General features: G+C 41.8%; 1 protein-coding gene across 3 annotated transcripts in view; it reads right to left on the bottom strand.

Annotated features, from left to right (window-relative positions):
* Positions 1–19,152, bottom strand: part of Pigk (phosphatidylinositol glycan anchor biosynthesis class K) — a 79,354-nt gene that overhangs the window by 50,820 nt on the left and 9,382 nt on the right. For all 3 annotated transcript variants that reach the window (XR_003735596.2, XM_028879171.2, XM_028879172.2), the window contains exons 4-5: positions 3,032–3,167; positions 1,200–1,311 (exon numbers count right to left, since the gene is read on the bottom strand). Coding sequence is in view for 2 of the 3 variants with exons in the window: in XM_028879171.2 (XP_028735004.1) it covers positions 1,200–1,311; positions 3,032–3,167 (248 nt within the window). In the remaining variant the exon portion in view is untranslated. The remainder of the gene's footprint in view (positions 1–1,199; positions 1,312–3,031; positions 3,168–19,152) is intronic.

The raw sequence follows: 19,152 nt of genomic DNA, 5'->3' as shown, positions 1-19,152 counted from the left end.
CGGCAGCACCGAAATCCCCCGGCTGCTGGAGGAGAAAAGTGGGGGCAGAGGCAGTGACTTAGAACAGTTCATATGTACAGAAAGCCTCCAGTAGACCAGCTCTGTCATCACCGTGTTATCATAATCATCAGCTATCCCACTCGGTGGCAGACGTCCGCAACCCTTCCCTGTAAAAACCTGGACAGAAATGCTGACACTGTGAGCTTGCCTCTCTCTGCCACAACTACTAGACTCCTGTTGTAGCGGAAAGCAGGGCAGAAGACACAAGAACAAAGGGAGACAATGGTGCCCTCAAAAACCATGCTCCCCACGCAAGCAGCAGCAGCTCAGAAGAGGAAGGCCTCAGACTCTATATTAAAACCACTGGAATTTCCTTCAAGGCTGGAGTTATTTTCAAAAAATGGCAACACATCCAGAAAAGAAATGTAAAATATCTAAACTGTGTGGTTTAGTACATTAACTGAGGCTAGCCTACAAATTACAACATTAGGGGAACATGCTCACCTACACGAACCCTACCCCAGACCAAAACAAAGAAGTCTGAGCTCTACACTGAGTTAATCCTTAAGCAGTAAAACCTGGGACTGTAAACTGTTCAGCAGAGAAGGGACAGGTTTGCAATTTCTATTAAGTACTTGAGTACGAGGACCAAGAGGAGACTAAAACCAGAAGTGGGTGCGACGGTCTGAGAGTAAGGAAAGGAAACAGAACAGAAGAGCTTTGTGTAGAGCAAGGAGCCAACACAAACCAAACAAACGTGTGCTGTCCTCATCCACAGTGGGAGACCAGGAGGCTGCTGACTGTGGAATACCTGTTTCCACACAGTCAGACATTCCGGGGCTAGAACCCAGGTATAAACAGGAAATTAACTGAGGTTTCTTATGCACAGAGTCTGAAGGTAACTTTGTCCGTTTTCAGTGAGAAAAACTGCATTTTGACTCTCACCTGCCACATGACGTCAGATGGGAATTTTTCTACTTGTGACATTTGCACAGGTTGGCAACAATTTCAGATTCTAGAATAAAGATCCTCAACCCATATCCCATTTAAATATCATTTCAAGTAGTTCTATATCAAGAGAATAAACAACTATACACCATACTACTTTAGCTAAAGTTAAACTTTAGCATTTGTACACAGGGTTTCATTTCAACATGTTTCAACATAATCTACTATGGAGTCTTGAAGTTCTGAAATACCTGTCATATAAATGAGAATATTGCTTCTGTCATCAGAAAGAAGACGCTTTGAGCGAGGCGTACTAGGTGGCACCCTCCCGGTTAATACCCGTAGAAAGTTCTCCACAGTTACCTGAAAAAATAAGAAAATAAGAATTTTTTTTTTTTCAAAAAAAAAAAGAGCAATCTGATGAAATCGAACCTGAAAAAACTCAAGATTCCTCCTATCTATGTATTACTCAGCTGCTATGGAATGATCCTTCTGTACACTGTCAATATGTGTTGCTCTCACTGGTTGATAATAAAACTGTTTGGGCCTATAGCAAGGCAGGATAAGGTTAGACAGAACAATCCAACTAAGGACTCAGAGGAAGGGGGCAGAATCAAGAGAAATGCAAAACCGCCCAAGAAGCAGGATGCTGGAGAACCAGTAAGCCACAGACCCCGTGGCAATACATAGATTAATAGAAATGGGTTAATTTAAATTAGGAGCTGGTTAGTAATAAGCCTGAGCTATTGGTCAAGCATTCTGTAATTAATATAAGCTTTTGTGGTTTATTTAGGACCGGTCAGTCGGGACAGAAGGCTCTGCCACCATTTACACTAAGCATAAAGTGAAAATGAAACAGAAAACAAACTGCAATTTGTTTTAGATTCCTAAAGCTAAGCATGCACCTTCATGTCACTCTGCTCCTAAAAGTAAAAGATGGCCTGATGTGGTATGTGTGCCTAAGACCCGGCATGGGGAGCGGGGTGTGCGGGCACAGGACACTGAGGCAAGAGAAGTGTAACCTCAACGCTAGACTGGGCTACACAGCAAGACACGACCTAAAGAAAAGTCTTAGTAGTAAAAACTAACAAGGAAAGCTATGTTGGAGCAAAATAACTTAACTCCCAATTTAGAATTTTCAATTATGTGTTAAAAATTGACCCCAAAGTTTACTGACTTATTTATACAGGCAATTCTTTGGGAGGAGATGAAATACAAACATTTGTGAATAACTAGTCAAACATGCAGCTAGCCTATGCCACCACTCAGTGAATTACAGGTTAGTCACAGAAGAGGACAGTGCCATAACCACCACCACCCCTGCCAAATTATGCATATTTAATTTTGGATGCGCCTGTCACTTAGATTTCCATCGGAATGTCTTCAACTATAAAACACACTTGGAACAGATCTTCCCAGCTTAGAATTAATTTCTAGGTGTCTGAGGTTCTTTGAAGTCATGTTTAAAGCTGTAGGGGAAAAATACTGATATGAAGTTAACAGCTAAGTCATCTATTGTCCATACTTATTTTAAAAAGCAGAAAATCAGCCGGGCGGTGGTGGCACACACCTTTAATCCCAGCACTCGGGAGGCAGAGGCAGGCGGATCTCTGTGAGTTCGAGGCCAGCCTGGTCTCCAAAGCGAGTTCCAGGAAAGGCGCAAAGCTACAACCCTGTCTCGAAAAACCAAAAATAAAAAATAAAAAGCAGAAAATCCAGTCAGCTTTTTCAATGGATTTTTCCCTAGATCATGAATGGGAAACATGTATAAACATATGTGCGCAAGCTGTTTAGCTTACAATCTTTCCCAGAATACAGCAAAATGCTGATGGTTTTAATAGAATCTTATTGGCTAACAAGGTAGGGGACCATTTTACATTCTCAGATGATCAAATAAGTAAGAAGTCAAACATTCATACACATTCAATCCACAGATATTTCCAAGCAGTCTCACTAGACGTAAGACACGCAGACAAAGGATGTGGTCTAAAGGACTCGCAGCCTGGGACAGATGTGATCTGACAACTGAGGCTAGGGTTGAAAGAAGATGACTACCACATTTCCCAAGTTTCTGACAACGAACCTCATAGCTTCTGTAGTCCACTTCCACATCATCTCCATACACATTGAGCTCCATGTTCTTGTGGCTGAACACTGTGGCCGGCTTGGGGTTTCGAGCATTGCACGCCATATCATCGGCAAGCATCAGGACAATGTGACTAGCAAAAGAATTCCAGAAACCCAAACTTTACACAAGGCCCAAAGTTCAACACACATAGTTCATATATAACAAAGAGCAATTCTATTCAACCTTTCCTCATTTAAAAAAAACATGAATTTTCATTGAGGCAGTTAAAAACCTGAACTAATTCTCATTATAGTATACATTAGTCGGGTAAACTCAAAGCAGAGAACAGGCATTTAAACATGAACTTGCCACAGAACCTGGGCTAAGTCAGCACTTTCCATGTAACAAAAAGAAGCTAAAGAAGCTATCGCAGACAAACATTTTAACTTTTTTTTTTTTATTTTACAATACTATTCAGTTCTACATAACAGCCACAGATTCCCTTGTTCTCTCCCTTCCTGCCCCCCTCCCCTTCCCCCCAGCCCATTAACTTTTCAGAATAGCTAACGTCCTCAAGACAGGAAGAGTCCTCACTAAAGTATGATCTTTCAAGGAATTGAACTTTCAGCCATGTTAGCATGAAATCTTGTCATCCAGGAGCCTGTACAAGCAGTGTGGCCAGGCACAGAGCCCATTCAAACTGCACCACACCAGTTCCCAACCCTCCAGAATTCCAGCCGCCATCCTCTCTCCACTAGACGCTGGGATGAGTCTCCGGGTTCTCCTTCTTTCTGGAGTCCTGCCGGAACCGACCCTGTTTCACTGCCCGTGGAGTCTCCAGAGTGACCGACCATGAATTAGTCAAAACTTTCCACTTAAAAACTTCTAGTTATGACTAAAGTGTCTACTGGACTCAATCCCTACTGCTCACATTCCTAACGCTTCATCCTCACTGGCCTTTCTGATCTTTTCACACCTGCCAGGCCACTGACCAATGAGACTTCAAATCATTCTGGTCCCCAATACAGCACTCTATCTCGTGTGCTTTATTGCCTCCAGGACACTAATGCATCAGGAATCTGCATCACACTCTATCCCCACTCCATGAGAACACAAGCCGCCAGAAGATGGATCTGTACCTGTCCTGGTTGCTACCACACTCAGGCCTGGAATACACAGTCGCTACTTAATAATTTAAATGAGTCAAGCATTTTTATTTTTGAAAAACCGAAGAGGAAATTGGTCCCACCACTGAATGAGGACCATGAACCAGGAGAATTCTCTATTCTACATATACTTGAGCTAACTCCCCAGCACAGGGAAACCAGTATGGTAGTATACATAATTAGTTTAGCAGGAGACAGCAAGAAGAAAATGTTCTGCTGCATATGTTCCAAATGCATCAAAATTCAAAACTGAAACATTGTGATTTTTCTTGAAAATTGGCTGGATTTCTGCTCTGGAAGTGGTCCAATCCTACATGCTCAAATACAGACCTTCACCTGTTACTCCTCTAAAGTAGAAACTATGTTTTCTTTCTCCTTATAACTTAGGAAGGTCATTCGTTTACATTAAGTTATTAATAAATCACATAATTTTTGTTAAACAAGACAGAACTGATACATAAATATATAAAAGTGAATCTTCCTTTAGGCCATGCTTTGTTTAGAGTTAATGTCTATGAAATGAAATGATTGCCATATCAATCACAGTACATGTAATCCATGTTTTTCTTAGAGATAATTTTGAGCCTGTGTATACTATGACCATTGATTAAATATAATCAATATATCATAATATAATTTTAGTAGCAATAATGTAGATAAATGAGTAACAAGTTGAAAAACAATGGATTACAAAGATTTAGAAGTATAACTACACATTCTAATTTACTGTTTCTTAGAGCTTAGAAAATGTTCAAAACTGTTTTTCTGATGAAATAAAAATCCTTCCTTAGTCCAGGTGTTTGATCTTTTGTATAACAACACTTAACCACACACACACAGAGAGAGAGAGAGAGAGAGAGAGAGAGAGAGAGAGAGAGACTATATAACAATATTTAACCACACATATGGACTACTTGGGCTTACAATTCCTATAAAATGACAGGCTAAAGATGGAAACTTAAAATTAAGTCCTAAGAAGAACAGCACACTAACAGTGCTCTAAAAACATCAATCCTTTTGGAGGATGAGGACACTACTTCCTGGAACAAAACAGCTGGTGTTCTGTACAACACAGGTGTTTCAGGTCTGGTTCTACACTTCATTTTTGCTTTATTTGGACAACTACTCTACAAATAAAATTCGATGATATAGCAGTGTCTCTCCACACAAATCCACTAGAGAATATGTAATTAAGAATCCTCAGTGCCTGTTGTTCAGGACAATCAAGGTGTGTATTCAGGCAAGTTTTGCCCATCAGCATCCCTGAGTGACAGCTGTAACCTGACAGCTGACTTGTTGACTCCTTGTGGTGTCTTTCTTTCTTTGGGGCCAGTCTAGCATCACAGCACAGACTTAAACCTGCACTTGCTGGATCAGTAAGATCAACCAGTATGAGTCCAAGACACACAGAGATATTTACACTGAAGACCAGCTTCTGTGAGCAGCAAGGAGCTTTATGACTTATGAAAACAAATACAAAATTCATCAAACATAAGCAATCCACAGGAGAATGCATCTCACAGTTTGGGAGTCACTACTGGCACATGTGATGACTCGACTCTCATACGTGACTCTGTTCTAGTCCCTGCAAACCCTTCTTCACAAAACAAAGCATATGTAATGTGGGAAAAGTGTAAAGAAAAGTGAGCACTCAAGTGGCAGAGAAAGTCAGCAAATTGAGGTTATTTATAGAAAAAGCTGTTGTGTTGTTGTTAAAGTTTTTTTTTTTTCATTTTACAAACCAATCCCAGTTCCCCCTCCCTTCTCTTCTCCCGTCCTCCTATCTCCCCCATTCCACCCCCCATCTACTCCTCAGAGAGGGTAAGGCAGGGCTGAGCCCCTCCCTATAGCTAGAGTTTTCCTGCCTGGCCCACAGTCAGGACAAATCTTTGTCACCTGCCAGTCTCACAGCCGCTCAGACCCAACCAAGTAAACACAGAGACTTATATTGCTTACCAACTGTATGGCCGTGGTTCTTATAGCTTAAGTTAGTCCATTTCCACAAATCTATACCTTGCCACGTGGCTCGTGGCTTACAGGCATCTTCACATTCTGCTTGTCCTGGCGGCAGCTGGCAGTGACTTCTGCCTTCCTGTTCTTTCTTTTCTCCTCTCTGTTAGTCCCGCCTATACTTCCTGCCTAGCCACTGGCCAATCAGTATTTTATTTATTGACCAATCAGAGCAACACATTTGTCATACAAAACATCCCACAGCACCTCTCTGCTGTGTCAAGGCCGACAAGGTATCCCATCCTAGGGAATGTGTTCCGAAAAGCCATTTCATGCACCTGGAATTAGTCCTGGTCCCACTGCCAGGGGCTCCCCAAATAGATGTAGCCACACAAATGTCACCCACATTCAGAGGGCCTAGTTCAGTCCCATGCATGTTCCCCAGCTGACAGGCCAGAGTCCATGAGCTCCCACCACCTTGGGTCAGCTGTCTCTGGTTTTCCCATCATGATCTTGACCTCACTTGCTCCTGTAATCCCTCTTCCCTCTCTTCAACTGAAGATTAGGATCTCAGCCCAGTACTTGATTGTGGATCACTGCATCTGGTTCCATCAATTACTGGATGTAAGTTCTATGATGACAATTAGGGTAGTCACTAATCTGATTATAGGGGAAGGTAAGTTCAGGCACCCTCTCCATTATTGCTAGGAGTCTTAGTTGCTGTTGTCCTTGTGAATTCCTGGGGATTTCCCTAGCACCAGGTTCTCCCTAATCCCCCAATGGTTCCCTCTACCAAGATATCTCTTTCATTGTTCTCCCTCTCTGTCCTTCCCTCCACTGGGCCATCTCAGTCCCTCCTGTTCCCATCCCCCATCCCTTCTACACCCCATTCCCAGTTTACCCAGGAAATCTTAACTGTTTTCCCTTCCTGGGGCCCTCCATGTGTGTCCCTCTTAGGGTCTTCCTTTTTACCTAGTTTCTCTAGGGCTATGGATTGTAGTCTGGTTATCCTTTATTTTGCTAATATATCAATTTATGAGTGAGTACATGCTGTGTTTGTCTTTCTGGATCTGGATTACCTCACTCAGGATGATTCTTTCTAGTTCCATCCAGATCTCCAAAATATATAAAGAACTCAAGAAAGTAGACGTCAAAATACCAAATAATCCAACAAAAAAATGGGGTACAGATATAAACGAAGAATTCTCAACAGAAGAATCTAGAAGGCCGAAAGACATTTAAGAAAGTGGTCAACATCCTTAGCTATCAGGGAAATGCAAATCAAAATGACTGAGATACCATATTACACCGGTCAGAACAGCTAAGATCAAAACCACTGATGACAGCTTATGTTGGAGAGGATGTGGAGTAAGGGGAACACTCCTCCACTGATGGTAGGAGTGCAAACTTGTACAGCCACTGTGGAAATCAGGAAATTAGTTAAAAAAACAATGGCCTCATGAAATCTGCAGGCAAATGGATGGACCTGTTTTGTAAAGCCATGTTCTCTAGTCAGTAAAATCAGAATTATGAGGACCTTCCTAACATCTGCTCACCTGCCAGCAGGTGTGCTTAGGCCTTTCTGTGCCTGACACTCACCAGCAGGACTTTTGTTTGTTCAGATGAAAAGGAAAACACAAGGTGAACTTCTGAAACCTTTGACCTGACCATATTTGGTCTCAGCTAAAGTGAACACCCTGACTGAAGCTATGTAAACTTTTTAATAATCATGATCAATATAAAATTGAATTTTAAAACTTCTTTTATAAAAAAAGGAAGAGATCCAACTTGACAAACATGGTGGTGGGATGATGACCTAAAATAGTGCTTTTCCTGCTCTTATATTCACCAGACACTGGACCAGTGCGTCCTGCTGGGGTAGCTGGGTATTCCTTACTGAAAGCATTGCTCAGCCCAAATGGAACCAGTAACCAATGGGTATAAATGACATTTTAAACAGATCAATCTGGAATATGAGTATGAAATTTAAAAAAACATAAAATTTTATTTATAATAGACTGGTATTACCTTATTAAAATGTTTTCACTGAATGAAACATATAATTGATATTGTTCAAAATTATTTGGAATGTTTTCCTTAAAACTGCTTTATATTCTATAGGCATGGTACAATCAAATAATACTTCCTTGGAGAGAATCTATAAGCACTGGAGCTGGGGTTCTGTTCAACACTACTCCTTGGGGCTGGAATAAAGCTAGAATAAGAGCTGATGGTTCCACAGAGCCCCCTCTGATCCAGCTCACTGGCCCACAGGCCAATCACTCAGGCACTCCACTTCAGCTCAGTGTAATGATTGCTAGAACACTTAAAAATCAGCAGTTTGGGAGCGTGAATTCAAAGTATCTGTTTTCATGTTTTTTCTTCCCCTTCCATACCATAAACAATCTCCAAACTAATATCTCTTAGCACCAATATAACATGGCTCTAACAACCGAGGCTGTGGTGGTATTATGTTCCCCAAAATATTGTGCACCCTAATAAATTTATCTGGGGTCAGAGAACAGAACAGCCACTAGATACAGAGGCTAGAAAATGGTGGCACACATGCCTTTAATCTCAATACCAAACACAGAGACCTAGAGGTCTGTATAGACAGGCAATGACAAGGAGGTCATGTGGTTGGGTTTACAACCAATGAGAAGGCAGAACAGAAAGTCAATAAAAAGACAGATACACAGGAAGTAGGCCTCTTTTGGAGGGGAAGGACAGCAGTGGCAGTGAAGGGTAAGAAAGGGTTTTTAGTATCAGCTCTTAGCTACTGCTCTGACCTCTTGGGCTTTTAACTCTGCATTTGGCTCTGTGCTCCTTATTTAATTAAGACGGTTACATCTGCACCAAGGCTCTTCTGAATTACTTGCATTCCTAGACTGTATAATACCAGCTATTTTGTACTGACAGTATTAGAAGTAAGAATGCAAAGCCAGGCGTGGCAGCACATTCAAAACCTCAGCATGTGGGAGGTAGAGGCAAGTAAACCAAGAGTTCAACATCATCCTCAGCTACATATCAAGTTAGTGACACTGTGAGCTACAAGAGACTCTGAAAGAGAAAACTTAAGAGGGGAGGAAGAGAAACAGAGAATGAGAGAGGAAGGAGAGTCTCAAAACACATGGCAGACAGGATCTCATTAGTATCAAAAAGAAAGCAAACATGCTATCATGAGGGTAAAGCCAGCTCCATGCTCATCTATAATCAAGGCATAATGCAGTTTAGTTTAATGAGACGACAGCAAGCATTCATGAGGTGCTTGGTATACCTCAAGCACTGCATTAATACAAGTCCATTGTTCTCTGAACTCTGTGCTGTCATCCCACTGAAGGCCATGCAGCCAGAAAGCAGTTTAAGTCAATCGCCAATTTGGTTAAGGTGAACACAACAACTTGGCAATATCCTGAAATTCTGTTAACTGAATTTAGAAAGATTTAACAAGTGTTTCATCTTATATTGACAACTTAGTTGACTCAGATGACTACGTTAGATGTATAAACTCATTATCACTGTTTACTTATTCACAACACATAATGAAGACAATGTAGGCCCTTGAAATTCTAAGTGGAACTATCCACAGGTCTTAGCAAACTCTCTATTCTAAGACTGAAGCTGGGCATGGTAGCACACACCTGTCATCCTAGCACTGGGGAGGTGATGGCAGGAAAGTCAGGAGTTTAGTCATTGTTTTTATTCTCAAACAGCAAGAAAATCCAGAGGTCCTCCTGGCTTTCTCTAGGTATAAAGATGCTGAGAGTCTGAACAGCTGCTTCTCATAGCATATCATTTTTTTTTTAATCTTTTTCTCCTTCTCATGTGTATTTGTGTGAGATATGCATGTTTGCACATACCCGAGCATCTATATGTAGGTATATAAGCATGTATGTGTACATGCATGTGGAACTGCAGGTGGGCTACCATGCTCACCCCACATTTATGTGGGTTCTGGGGAATCTGAACTCCAGTCCCACAGCAAGTATTTTAACCACTGAACCATCCTCCCAGCTTCTTTTATCAATTTTTAAATAAGACAGAATACAGAAAACACTAGAGATGAAGGACACTGAGCCACTGACCTGCTGGTCAATGTAACAATACATATCAAGTAGGAGAAAATTCAGCAGGAACAATACAGAATGGGAACCGACAGAGACTAATTCCAATTAAATGTTAACTCAACAAAACATTTTTAAGTGATATAACTATATTCATAGACATGAATGTAACATAATTATCCCACAGTATTTATTCCAGCACTGCTACAAAATTTTATCCTAATTATCAATTTTGGATTCCTCATTTTAATAAGAGTATAGAAAGGTTGGATTACTTGTGGCATAAAAATGGAACTAAGATTATACAATTAACTACTGTACATTATTTCCAGGCAGTAAAAGAGAAAACTGATTTAAGTTGAGAAACAAATATTATCTTGATCGTCTAATAAGATCCTGAACAGAGAATGTAATAAACCAAATTAAAAACAAAAGAGACAGTAGAGTGAAGAGCTGGACAAGTCTCCTGATTGCACTGCTTAGAAAACACTAATTAGGTCAGCCACTTGGACACACTTCGAGCCTGGCCACAGTAAAGCACAGTAAATAGGATAGTCACCACTGGGGTGCTTTCATATACAGAGCTATCCCTGGGACTTGAAGGACTTTGCTGAGTAAGTACAGTTACTACACAGAAGTCTTGATCAGTCGATCAAAGCAGTATTTTGAATATCTTTACTTAGCATAATAACAAGCAGTGGAATATAGACAGAATTAGCTGAAATATGTATTTTAAAAAATGAGGTTGAACTTTTTTCTTCTGAAAAGAAATTTCAAGAATATATTAGTGAGTCGTCCCTTAAAGATCTTATTTCCTCGGCTTCTACACTTCAGAAGCACACTGGGGTTGTCTGGGTGTGCAGAGCACACCAGCAAGCCTAGAATAGGAATGCAGGGGCAGAGGGGTTTCAAGTTCACAGTGAATTAAGTTCGATTCATAAGGAGTTTTCCAGAGTAATACGGCTGATTAATCTGTATTTCCAGAGTAATCCCCTGACCTAAAGTCTTGGTCATAGACACAATTTAAATGAGAGTTAATGGATTAGCACAAGAACTTAACATCAGGGCATCTAATGATTTGATATCTTCTCATTCATACTCAGACAAATTCTACGAAACTATTAACATAAAATTTTGTGAAATATCTTTCTTTGCTCTGAGGAGATCAAATTATATTCATACATGTTAATCTCACTATCCTCCCAATGCTCCGAAGTGTCAGATATAACATGCCAGAAAAAGAACATGCCATCAATTCTCCAGGAAAAATCCCCCGAAATTTCTTAGAAATAATTAGTACCACTTTCTATGGTGACATGTCAAGGTAGTCTGACTTATTCTGAGTCACTGCCATCACTTCCCTCAAAGGCCTAGGTCCTTTGAAGGACTGTAATTTACTCCCCACCTCCTCCCTTCCACCTATGCCCACTTGGGCTGAAATTACAGACTGCACTGTAAATAGCAGAGGCTCTGAACACACAGGACCACTAGTCGTCGCTGACAGCAGGACACATGTGTGCCCATGTGAATGAGCCAGTGAGAAAGCACTCACGAGTTTGTGTGTGTGTGTGTGTGTGTGTGTGTGTGTGTGTGTGTGTGTGTGTGAGAGAGAGAGAGAGAGAGAGAGAGAGAGAGAGAGAGAGAGAGAGAGAGAAGTGTGGGGAGGAGAAAGAGAAGGAGAGAGGGAAGGGATGGAGGGGAAGAGGAGGAGAAATGATCATCTTCCAGAACTCTTCTCCTTGGTCCTTCAGGAGACGGCTCAGGGATGAGGTGTTAAGGCTCACACTGGGTATGTAGAACATTCACTTTCACTTAAACCATCAATGGCCCATGGATGGAGCTGACAGCCTATGTAACAATTCCTTAGATGTAAGCCTTCTGGGTTCTTAAAACAAAGAAACAAAATTCAAAAATTATGACCCTAAGAAGCTCAAAGACACTATCTTTCCTCTCAATGTTTACCATTTCCATATCTCAGTCTAATTATAGTCACATAATTAAGTATATATCTTTACCATGAAGAAAGTACCTTGCCTTTAACAGGTAATAACCAGATAACAGGTTAATATCCAGAGCAATAACCAGAAAGTAAGCACAAGCCAAGCTCTGGTTTTTCTTCTTCACCACACATCAGAGAATCAGGAAATCCATTCATGGGGAAAGGAAAAACATAAAAATGTGACACAACTTAGTGGAAATCAAGATCAAGGCATATGGGGCTGCAGCCACAGGGTACTTACTGAGCACGGGGGTATGCAGACACAGGGTGCTTACTGAGCACGGGGGTGTGCAGCCACTGGGTGCTTACTAAGCTTGGGGGAGGTGTGCTGTCACAGGTGCTTACTGAGTATTGGGGAGGTGTGCAGTCTCAAGGTGCTTACTGAGTATCGGGGAGGTGTGCAGTCTCAAGGTGATTACTGAGCATGGGGGTGCAGCCACAGGGTACTTAGTGAACATGAGAGGCCCTGTGTTTGATCTCTGGCACCAGAGAGGAAAAGTACACAAAGAATAAAGTCTTGCAGGGATTTGAACTCAGAGTAGTTTTTATACCAACACAAGTTGGTGGAACATCACAGACTCCACTTGGGGGCTGACGTGACATGGTTACTCCATATTCTCTCTGCCGCCTACACAGACACACTCCTGTCATATCTGGACGTAGGCAACAGGCATCACTGAAAACAACACAGCTTAACCCTTCCACCTTTTCATGACCTTTCCTTCAACATCAAGACTCCAAAGTAATAATGTAACTAAGTTACTCAGTGCCAAGTCCGTTAATGCTGAAGTAATGCAATCGTCTTAGAAAACATGACGACAGGCTGATCCAAGAAACTTCAAAGAAAAAAACAGAACTGGGCTTTAGGTAACCGAAAATGCCCACCCCATCAATATCCATGAGGAACTAAGACAGAAAGAGAAGATCTTGCCCAAGATGAAAGAAGACTAAACATGATCCACAGGTCGTTTCCAGGTTCGCTGAAGCCTGATGATATTGTCAGAAGAAAGAAACACAAGAAACATTATCTTTAGAGCAGACACAGCAAGGAATTACCTTAAGGGACAGGTGGAATCCTCCTGAGGACTGCTGGGTCTCCTCGGTGCAACCTGACTTCTCACTGTGCTTGCTGACTGCGCACCACAGTGAGCAAGGAGGAGCGAGAGCTGTGAGCCACTCGCTCGTCTCCTTGGCTCACATACTCATTGCATTGTCTCGTTGTTGGTTTTATATCACGCTGAAGAAAAGTCATCACCCTTGCTCATCACTTTCCAGTCTGGCCTAACTCACTAACAGAGCAACAACTCAAACAAGTCACTGGACACTGGGGTCTAAACCCCAACCACCTGCTAACTGCCTCACTGCTGAGCCATGTCACCCTTAGATTTACATAGTTGGAAACTCTGAGCTTAAGTTTATTTTTTAAATCATTAAATAAACATTATATAAGGCTACTTAATAGGATCATTAAAACGCTCTGAAAACCAAGTTAAAACACTGATATAAAACACCAGTAGGTAATAGCAGGACTGTACCAGAGTGAAAACAAAAATAATTTGTTGAGTTGTTCTCATTGAAAAAGCAGCCAACCATGCAGAAAGTTTATTACAGAGCGAAGCTCCTAAGACTGGCAGCCAAAGTTTTCGTGGTTATTGGGTTATTGCTCAGGACAGCAAATCAAGTCTGTGCAAACACGAACTTCATAAGCCCTCCCAGCATCTATCTGTAGCATTAATTAATCGCATTCACTTAGTCTTCGTCTTTATTGCTTCATCTATCTGGACAATGAACTGGGCAACAGGGTATATTAAAACACTTGGCTCAGCTCCTACTACCAGGACCACTACATGCAGTCTGTTGTCCTGAAAAATCACTTTCCCTCTCAAGGACACATGTTTTCAAAATAAAAGCATTTCAAACTGGACTATAAATTCGGAGGGCTTCAAAGACAATTTTTACTCCAAAGTTTCAATTTTGGAAATTCTTAAGATTTTCTTCTTTTTTTTTTTCCTTTTAACTTATAGGTACAAAGATTTTTTTAATTTAAATTTTTTTTTCCATTTTACATACCAACCCCAGTTCCCCCTCCCTCCCCTTCTCCCAGCCCTCACACCTCCCCCCATCCCACCCCTAACTCCTCAGAGGGTATAAGGCCTCCCTTGGCATACCAACTTAAGGCAGGGCCCAGCCCCTCCCCTCTGCATCAAGGCTGAGCAAGGTGTCCCACCATAGGGAATGGGCTCCAAAAAGCCTGTTCATGCACCTGGGACAAGTCCTGGTCCCACTGCCAGGGGCCCCACAATCAGATCAAGCCACACAACTGTCACCCACTTTCAAAGGGCCTAGTTCAGTCCCATGCAGGCTCCCCAGCTGTCAGTCCATGAGCTCCCACTAGCTTGGGTCAGCTGTCTCTGTAGATTTCTCCATCGTGCTCTTGATGTCCCCTTGCTCATATGATCCCTCCTCCTTCTCTTCAACTGAACTCCAGGAGCTCAGCCCAGCGCTTGGCTGTGGATCTCTGCATCTGCTTCCATCAGTTACTGAATGAAGGCTTTATGATAACAGTTAGGTTATTCACCAATCTGATTACAGGGGAAGGCCAGTTCAAGCACCCTCTCCACTATTGCTTAGAGTCTTAGCTGGGGTCATCTTTGTGGGTTCCTGGGAATTTCCCTAAGCACCAGGTTTCTCCCTTACCCAAAATGGCTCCCTCTATCAAGATCTCTTTCATTGCTCTCCCTCTCCATCCCTCCCCCAACTCAGTCATCTCCATCCCTCCTGTTTCCTCCCCAGGTACAAAGATGTTTAAGGAAGAAGCTGTGTATAGTTTTCAGAAATTAATTTATCATCAAGTCATTAAAGTTTAGCAAGTTGTTAGAACAAGACACAAAAGCCAAACTGCACACATGGTAATCCAAGTCAGAAAAGCATGTTTGGAGAAAGGTACTGTTCATAATATGAACAAGAAAGAAACACTGTATCAAAGATGCTTAAGAGAAAATAACTGAAAATTATGAGACATAATTAAATTAATGCCACAAGTTATTAAGTGGAGATAAGTATGTTCATACATGGAAGGGTCCAACACTCAGAAATCCCTCTGAAGTAATTAATCTACCAGTTCACTACAAGGCATGTTTTATTTGCTATTGAATAAATACAGCACAAAGCCCTCTGTCAAGGACAGATGGAAGACATCGAGAAGCTGACAGAACAAGGTCAGGCTAATTCTTGATTTAAATTACTCCAAGAGGAAATTTCTCTTTATGTGGCACCACCCACTGCAGAAACTCATAGTGGATGAATGTGCAGATAATCTGTGAATATGGGGTGCTCACCCCTAAACAGGACATCTTTATCACCCCCTTTGTCTTAGTTTCTTTTTGCTGCAGTGATAAAACACTGACCAAAACCAGCTTGGGAAGGAGAGGGTTTATTTGGCTGACAACTCCCAGTCCATCATGAGGGAGCCGAGGCAGGGCCGAGGATGGAATCTGGAGGCAGAACTGGGCTATAGAGAATTCTCCTTACAGGCTTGCTCCCCATGGCTTGTTCAGTCTGCTTTCTTATACAACCCAGAACCTCCCCCAGATAGTACCACCCACAGTGGTCTAGGCCCTCCCACATCGATTACTAATAAAGAAAATATAACATCCTCCACACATGTCTATTGGCAATCTGATTAAAGCATTTTCTCAATTGAAGTTCTCCTTCCCAGATGACTCTTGATTAAAAAAAAAAATCCTAACCAGAACACCTTTCCAAGATTCAGACTCAGGGAACATCATCACAGAAGAGGGGACAAAGAATGTAAGAGGCAGATGTGAGGAGGAGCACTATGAACTGCTGTCTTCTGGGTCACAGAAGCTGTGGTTCCTTGCATTATCTGGGTCTGTTAGTATCCTGTCATGGTTAGGGGAAGGGCTCATGCAGCCCACTCTTCCCTGGGGAACTACTGGCTATGAATGTTTACTGAGGGAAGAAGAAACATTCTACCAAATGGTACAGCCACTGGAGAGTTGTGATCCATCCTTTGGTATAGAACCCACCACCTTGGCTCACGCAAGCCACTTTAATCAAACTCAATGTGTCACAAAAAAAGAAAGTAGATTGGGGGGAGGCTACTGAGGAAGAAAGGGTTCTGTGGGAGGGGAAGAGAAACAATATCTGATACAGGGTTGAACAGGATCAAAATACATTGTGTGTGTGTGTGTGTGTGCGCGCGCGCGTGTGTGGCAGAGAGAGAGAAAAAGAGAGTGAGGGGTGGAGGGAGAGTGAGAGAGAGAGAGAGAGAGAGAGAGAGAGAGAGAGAGAGAGAGAGAGAGAGAGAGCTGCCCACTATTTAGGCCAACACCAAAAAAAATAATTACTTGAATAGTTATGCTTCCCTTAGAAAATAAGTTAGTGTAGGAGGACTGAGAGATACAGCTCAGTGATGTAGCATTTGCCTAGCAGGCCATGGGTACCATCCCCATTACCATACACAGAAAAGACCATGTGAAGGACAAGGTCCACCAATAGATGATCCTAAAGAACAAAGGCAAGGAAATCAGGTTACCAGACAGGAAGAGAGTGGCAGTGATGAACACACTGTGGTACTGGTGAAGGAATAAGCAGCCCAATACCTGTCAATCTAACTACAAATCAAGACAGAACGTTCCCTTATGCTCTACAAAACCCTTCAAGTCTTCTGAGGCTTGCAAACTGATCCTTTTTATTTTCTAAACACAACAATATGAAGGTAGTGGCTAAAATGTCCCTGTTACCTGGGTCATTTCTCCTTAAAGCACATTCCGTTTCCTATGCTCCTCCCAAGATCTTACACACTGCTCCACCAGGAATATCACATAGAGTGTGAGACGGATCAGCTGCCAACGTGGGAATGGAAGGACAGATTGTTCAGAATGTAGAGTGTCTATATTCAAATATCATTATTTACATGTTTAAGGGCGGCATGAGAAAACTGTTAGAAAGTAACAGGAGACAAGAGAAAGAACATTCACAGGCATGAGCTAATTATGGTGATCATAACTATGGCAGCATGTTAGAAACTGTTTACAAAACATATTTATATAGTTCCTTTTGTTCCTTACAAATAATGCAAAATTATAAACTGATGATTTTCTGCATAATAAAATAAAAGCATAAACCAATCATGGAACAAAAACTTAATGCTATAAACATATTGACTAATTTTTTTTTTTTTTGGTTTTTCGAGACAGGGTTTCTCTGCGTAGCTTTGCACCTTTCCTGGAGCTCACTTGGTAGCCCAGGCTGGCCTCGAACTCACAGAGATCCACCTGGCTCTGCCTCCCAAGTGCTGGGATTAAAGGCGTGTGCCACCACGCCCGGCAACTAATTTTTTATAAACTAATTAGAATGGCTTTAGCATATCAGTCAATTATCAAAAATCAGAGTCACCTTCTTATACAGAATACTCTACACAAAGGGGAAAAAAGTGGCCGGGCGGTGGTGGCGCACGCCTTTAATCCCAGCACTCGGAGGCAGAGCCAGGTGGATCTCTGTGAGTTCGAGGCCAGCCTGGGCTACCAAGTGAGCTCCAGGAAAGGCGCAAAGCTACACAGAGAAACCCTGTCTCGAAAAAAAAAAAAAAAAAAAACAAAGGGGAAAAAAGTATATAAATAGGGAAGCGAACACAGGGCATTCAGTAGGATAAATGGTCAAAATTAGAAATGAAAGACCAAATATTAGGCCGGAAAGAGCAAAACAAGTTAACAAATTGAACACAGTGAGTCAGAGTTAACAAAGCAACAGTTGAAGCTAGAAATGTCCAGGTTTGTTAGACAGACAGATTCACCACAGTGCTCGTGGGAGGGCAATGATGAAAGCAGTGTCTGAGGAAGGCAGCTAACAGCTGTGTGTAGGATGAGCTGGAAAGGGAAGAGATGAGAGGCAGGAACAAACAAAAGCTACCACAGTACAGAGGCACGTGAAGCTTGAGTAGGAAATACTCGAGAGTGGCTCAAATTTCAGAACACACACTGCAGTATCCTGCAGACGGGACCCAGGTCTGCACAGGAAACCCACTGATGCTCCATAGACGCCTGTGTTTCACCTGCAGTCTATCACATGAGGTCAAGTGCGGAAGTTCCCTCTGGAAATATGTGAAAGTGTCAGATTTTGGGAGACTTCAGGTTTGGGGGTTAGAGCAACAGGCACTGCATCTACAGAGTCTGCTGAGACACTGCAGCAGGAAGGCATAGGCAAGAGAGAGAGAGAGACAAACCAGACAGCAGCAGCCTTCCGTAAAGAGAAAAGGCAGAATCAGAGAGGCGTTCCTTAGGGTTATACTTCATACTGTTCCCATGACCACCTAGTTACTGTCTTCAATACACAGACATACCTTTTAGGATTTAATTAGGTATTCAAATCATATGCATAATTATACCAGTCTCTACAGAGTATTGTACAATAAAGCAAGATAATGTACATTAAAAGAATTCTAACTATAAATGCTGTAACTATACAGGAACATTTACCATACTAAGCTAAAGACAAAACCATCTTTGTGTTAAATTCTCTTTGTTCAATAAATAAACAGTATGAAACCAAAATTGTCTGAATCCCCCAATTCTTGTCTAGAACAAAGGCTGCATAAATAGAGCTATAAACAAGCATCTGAAACAGAAATAACTTCAAAAGAAATCCTTCAGAAACTCAAGGACAAACTTGCCAAACTCAGTATACAGATTAATCATGCTTATCCTCTATTTCTACAAGGGCCTTCCAAATCTTATTCAAACCATAGCAACATGTCCTAATGATTGACTCATACAACATGACTGTATATTTCCAAAGTAAAAGCTACTGTGAAACCATGCACAGTGAGTCTCTGGGCAGAGGGTGAATCCATGCACAGTGAGTCTCTGGGCAGATGGGGAATCCATGCATAGTGAGTCTAAGGGCAGAGAGGGAAAGTTATAAACCAAAGGACTA

Source organism: Peromyscus leucopus, chromosome 6 (genome assembly GCF_004664715.2).
Source record: "Peromyscus leucopus breed LL Stock chromosome 6, UCI_PerLeu_2.1, whole genome shotgun sequence".
Taxonomy (NCBI): domain Eukaryota; kingdom Metazoa; phylum Chordata; class Mammalia; order Rodentia; family Cricetidae; genus Peromyscus; species Peromyscus leucopus.
This window is presented reverse-complemented; position numbering and strand designations above follow the sequence as displayed.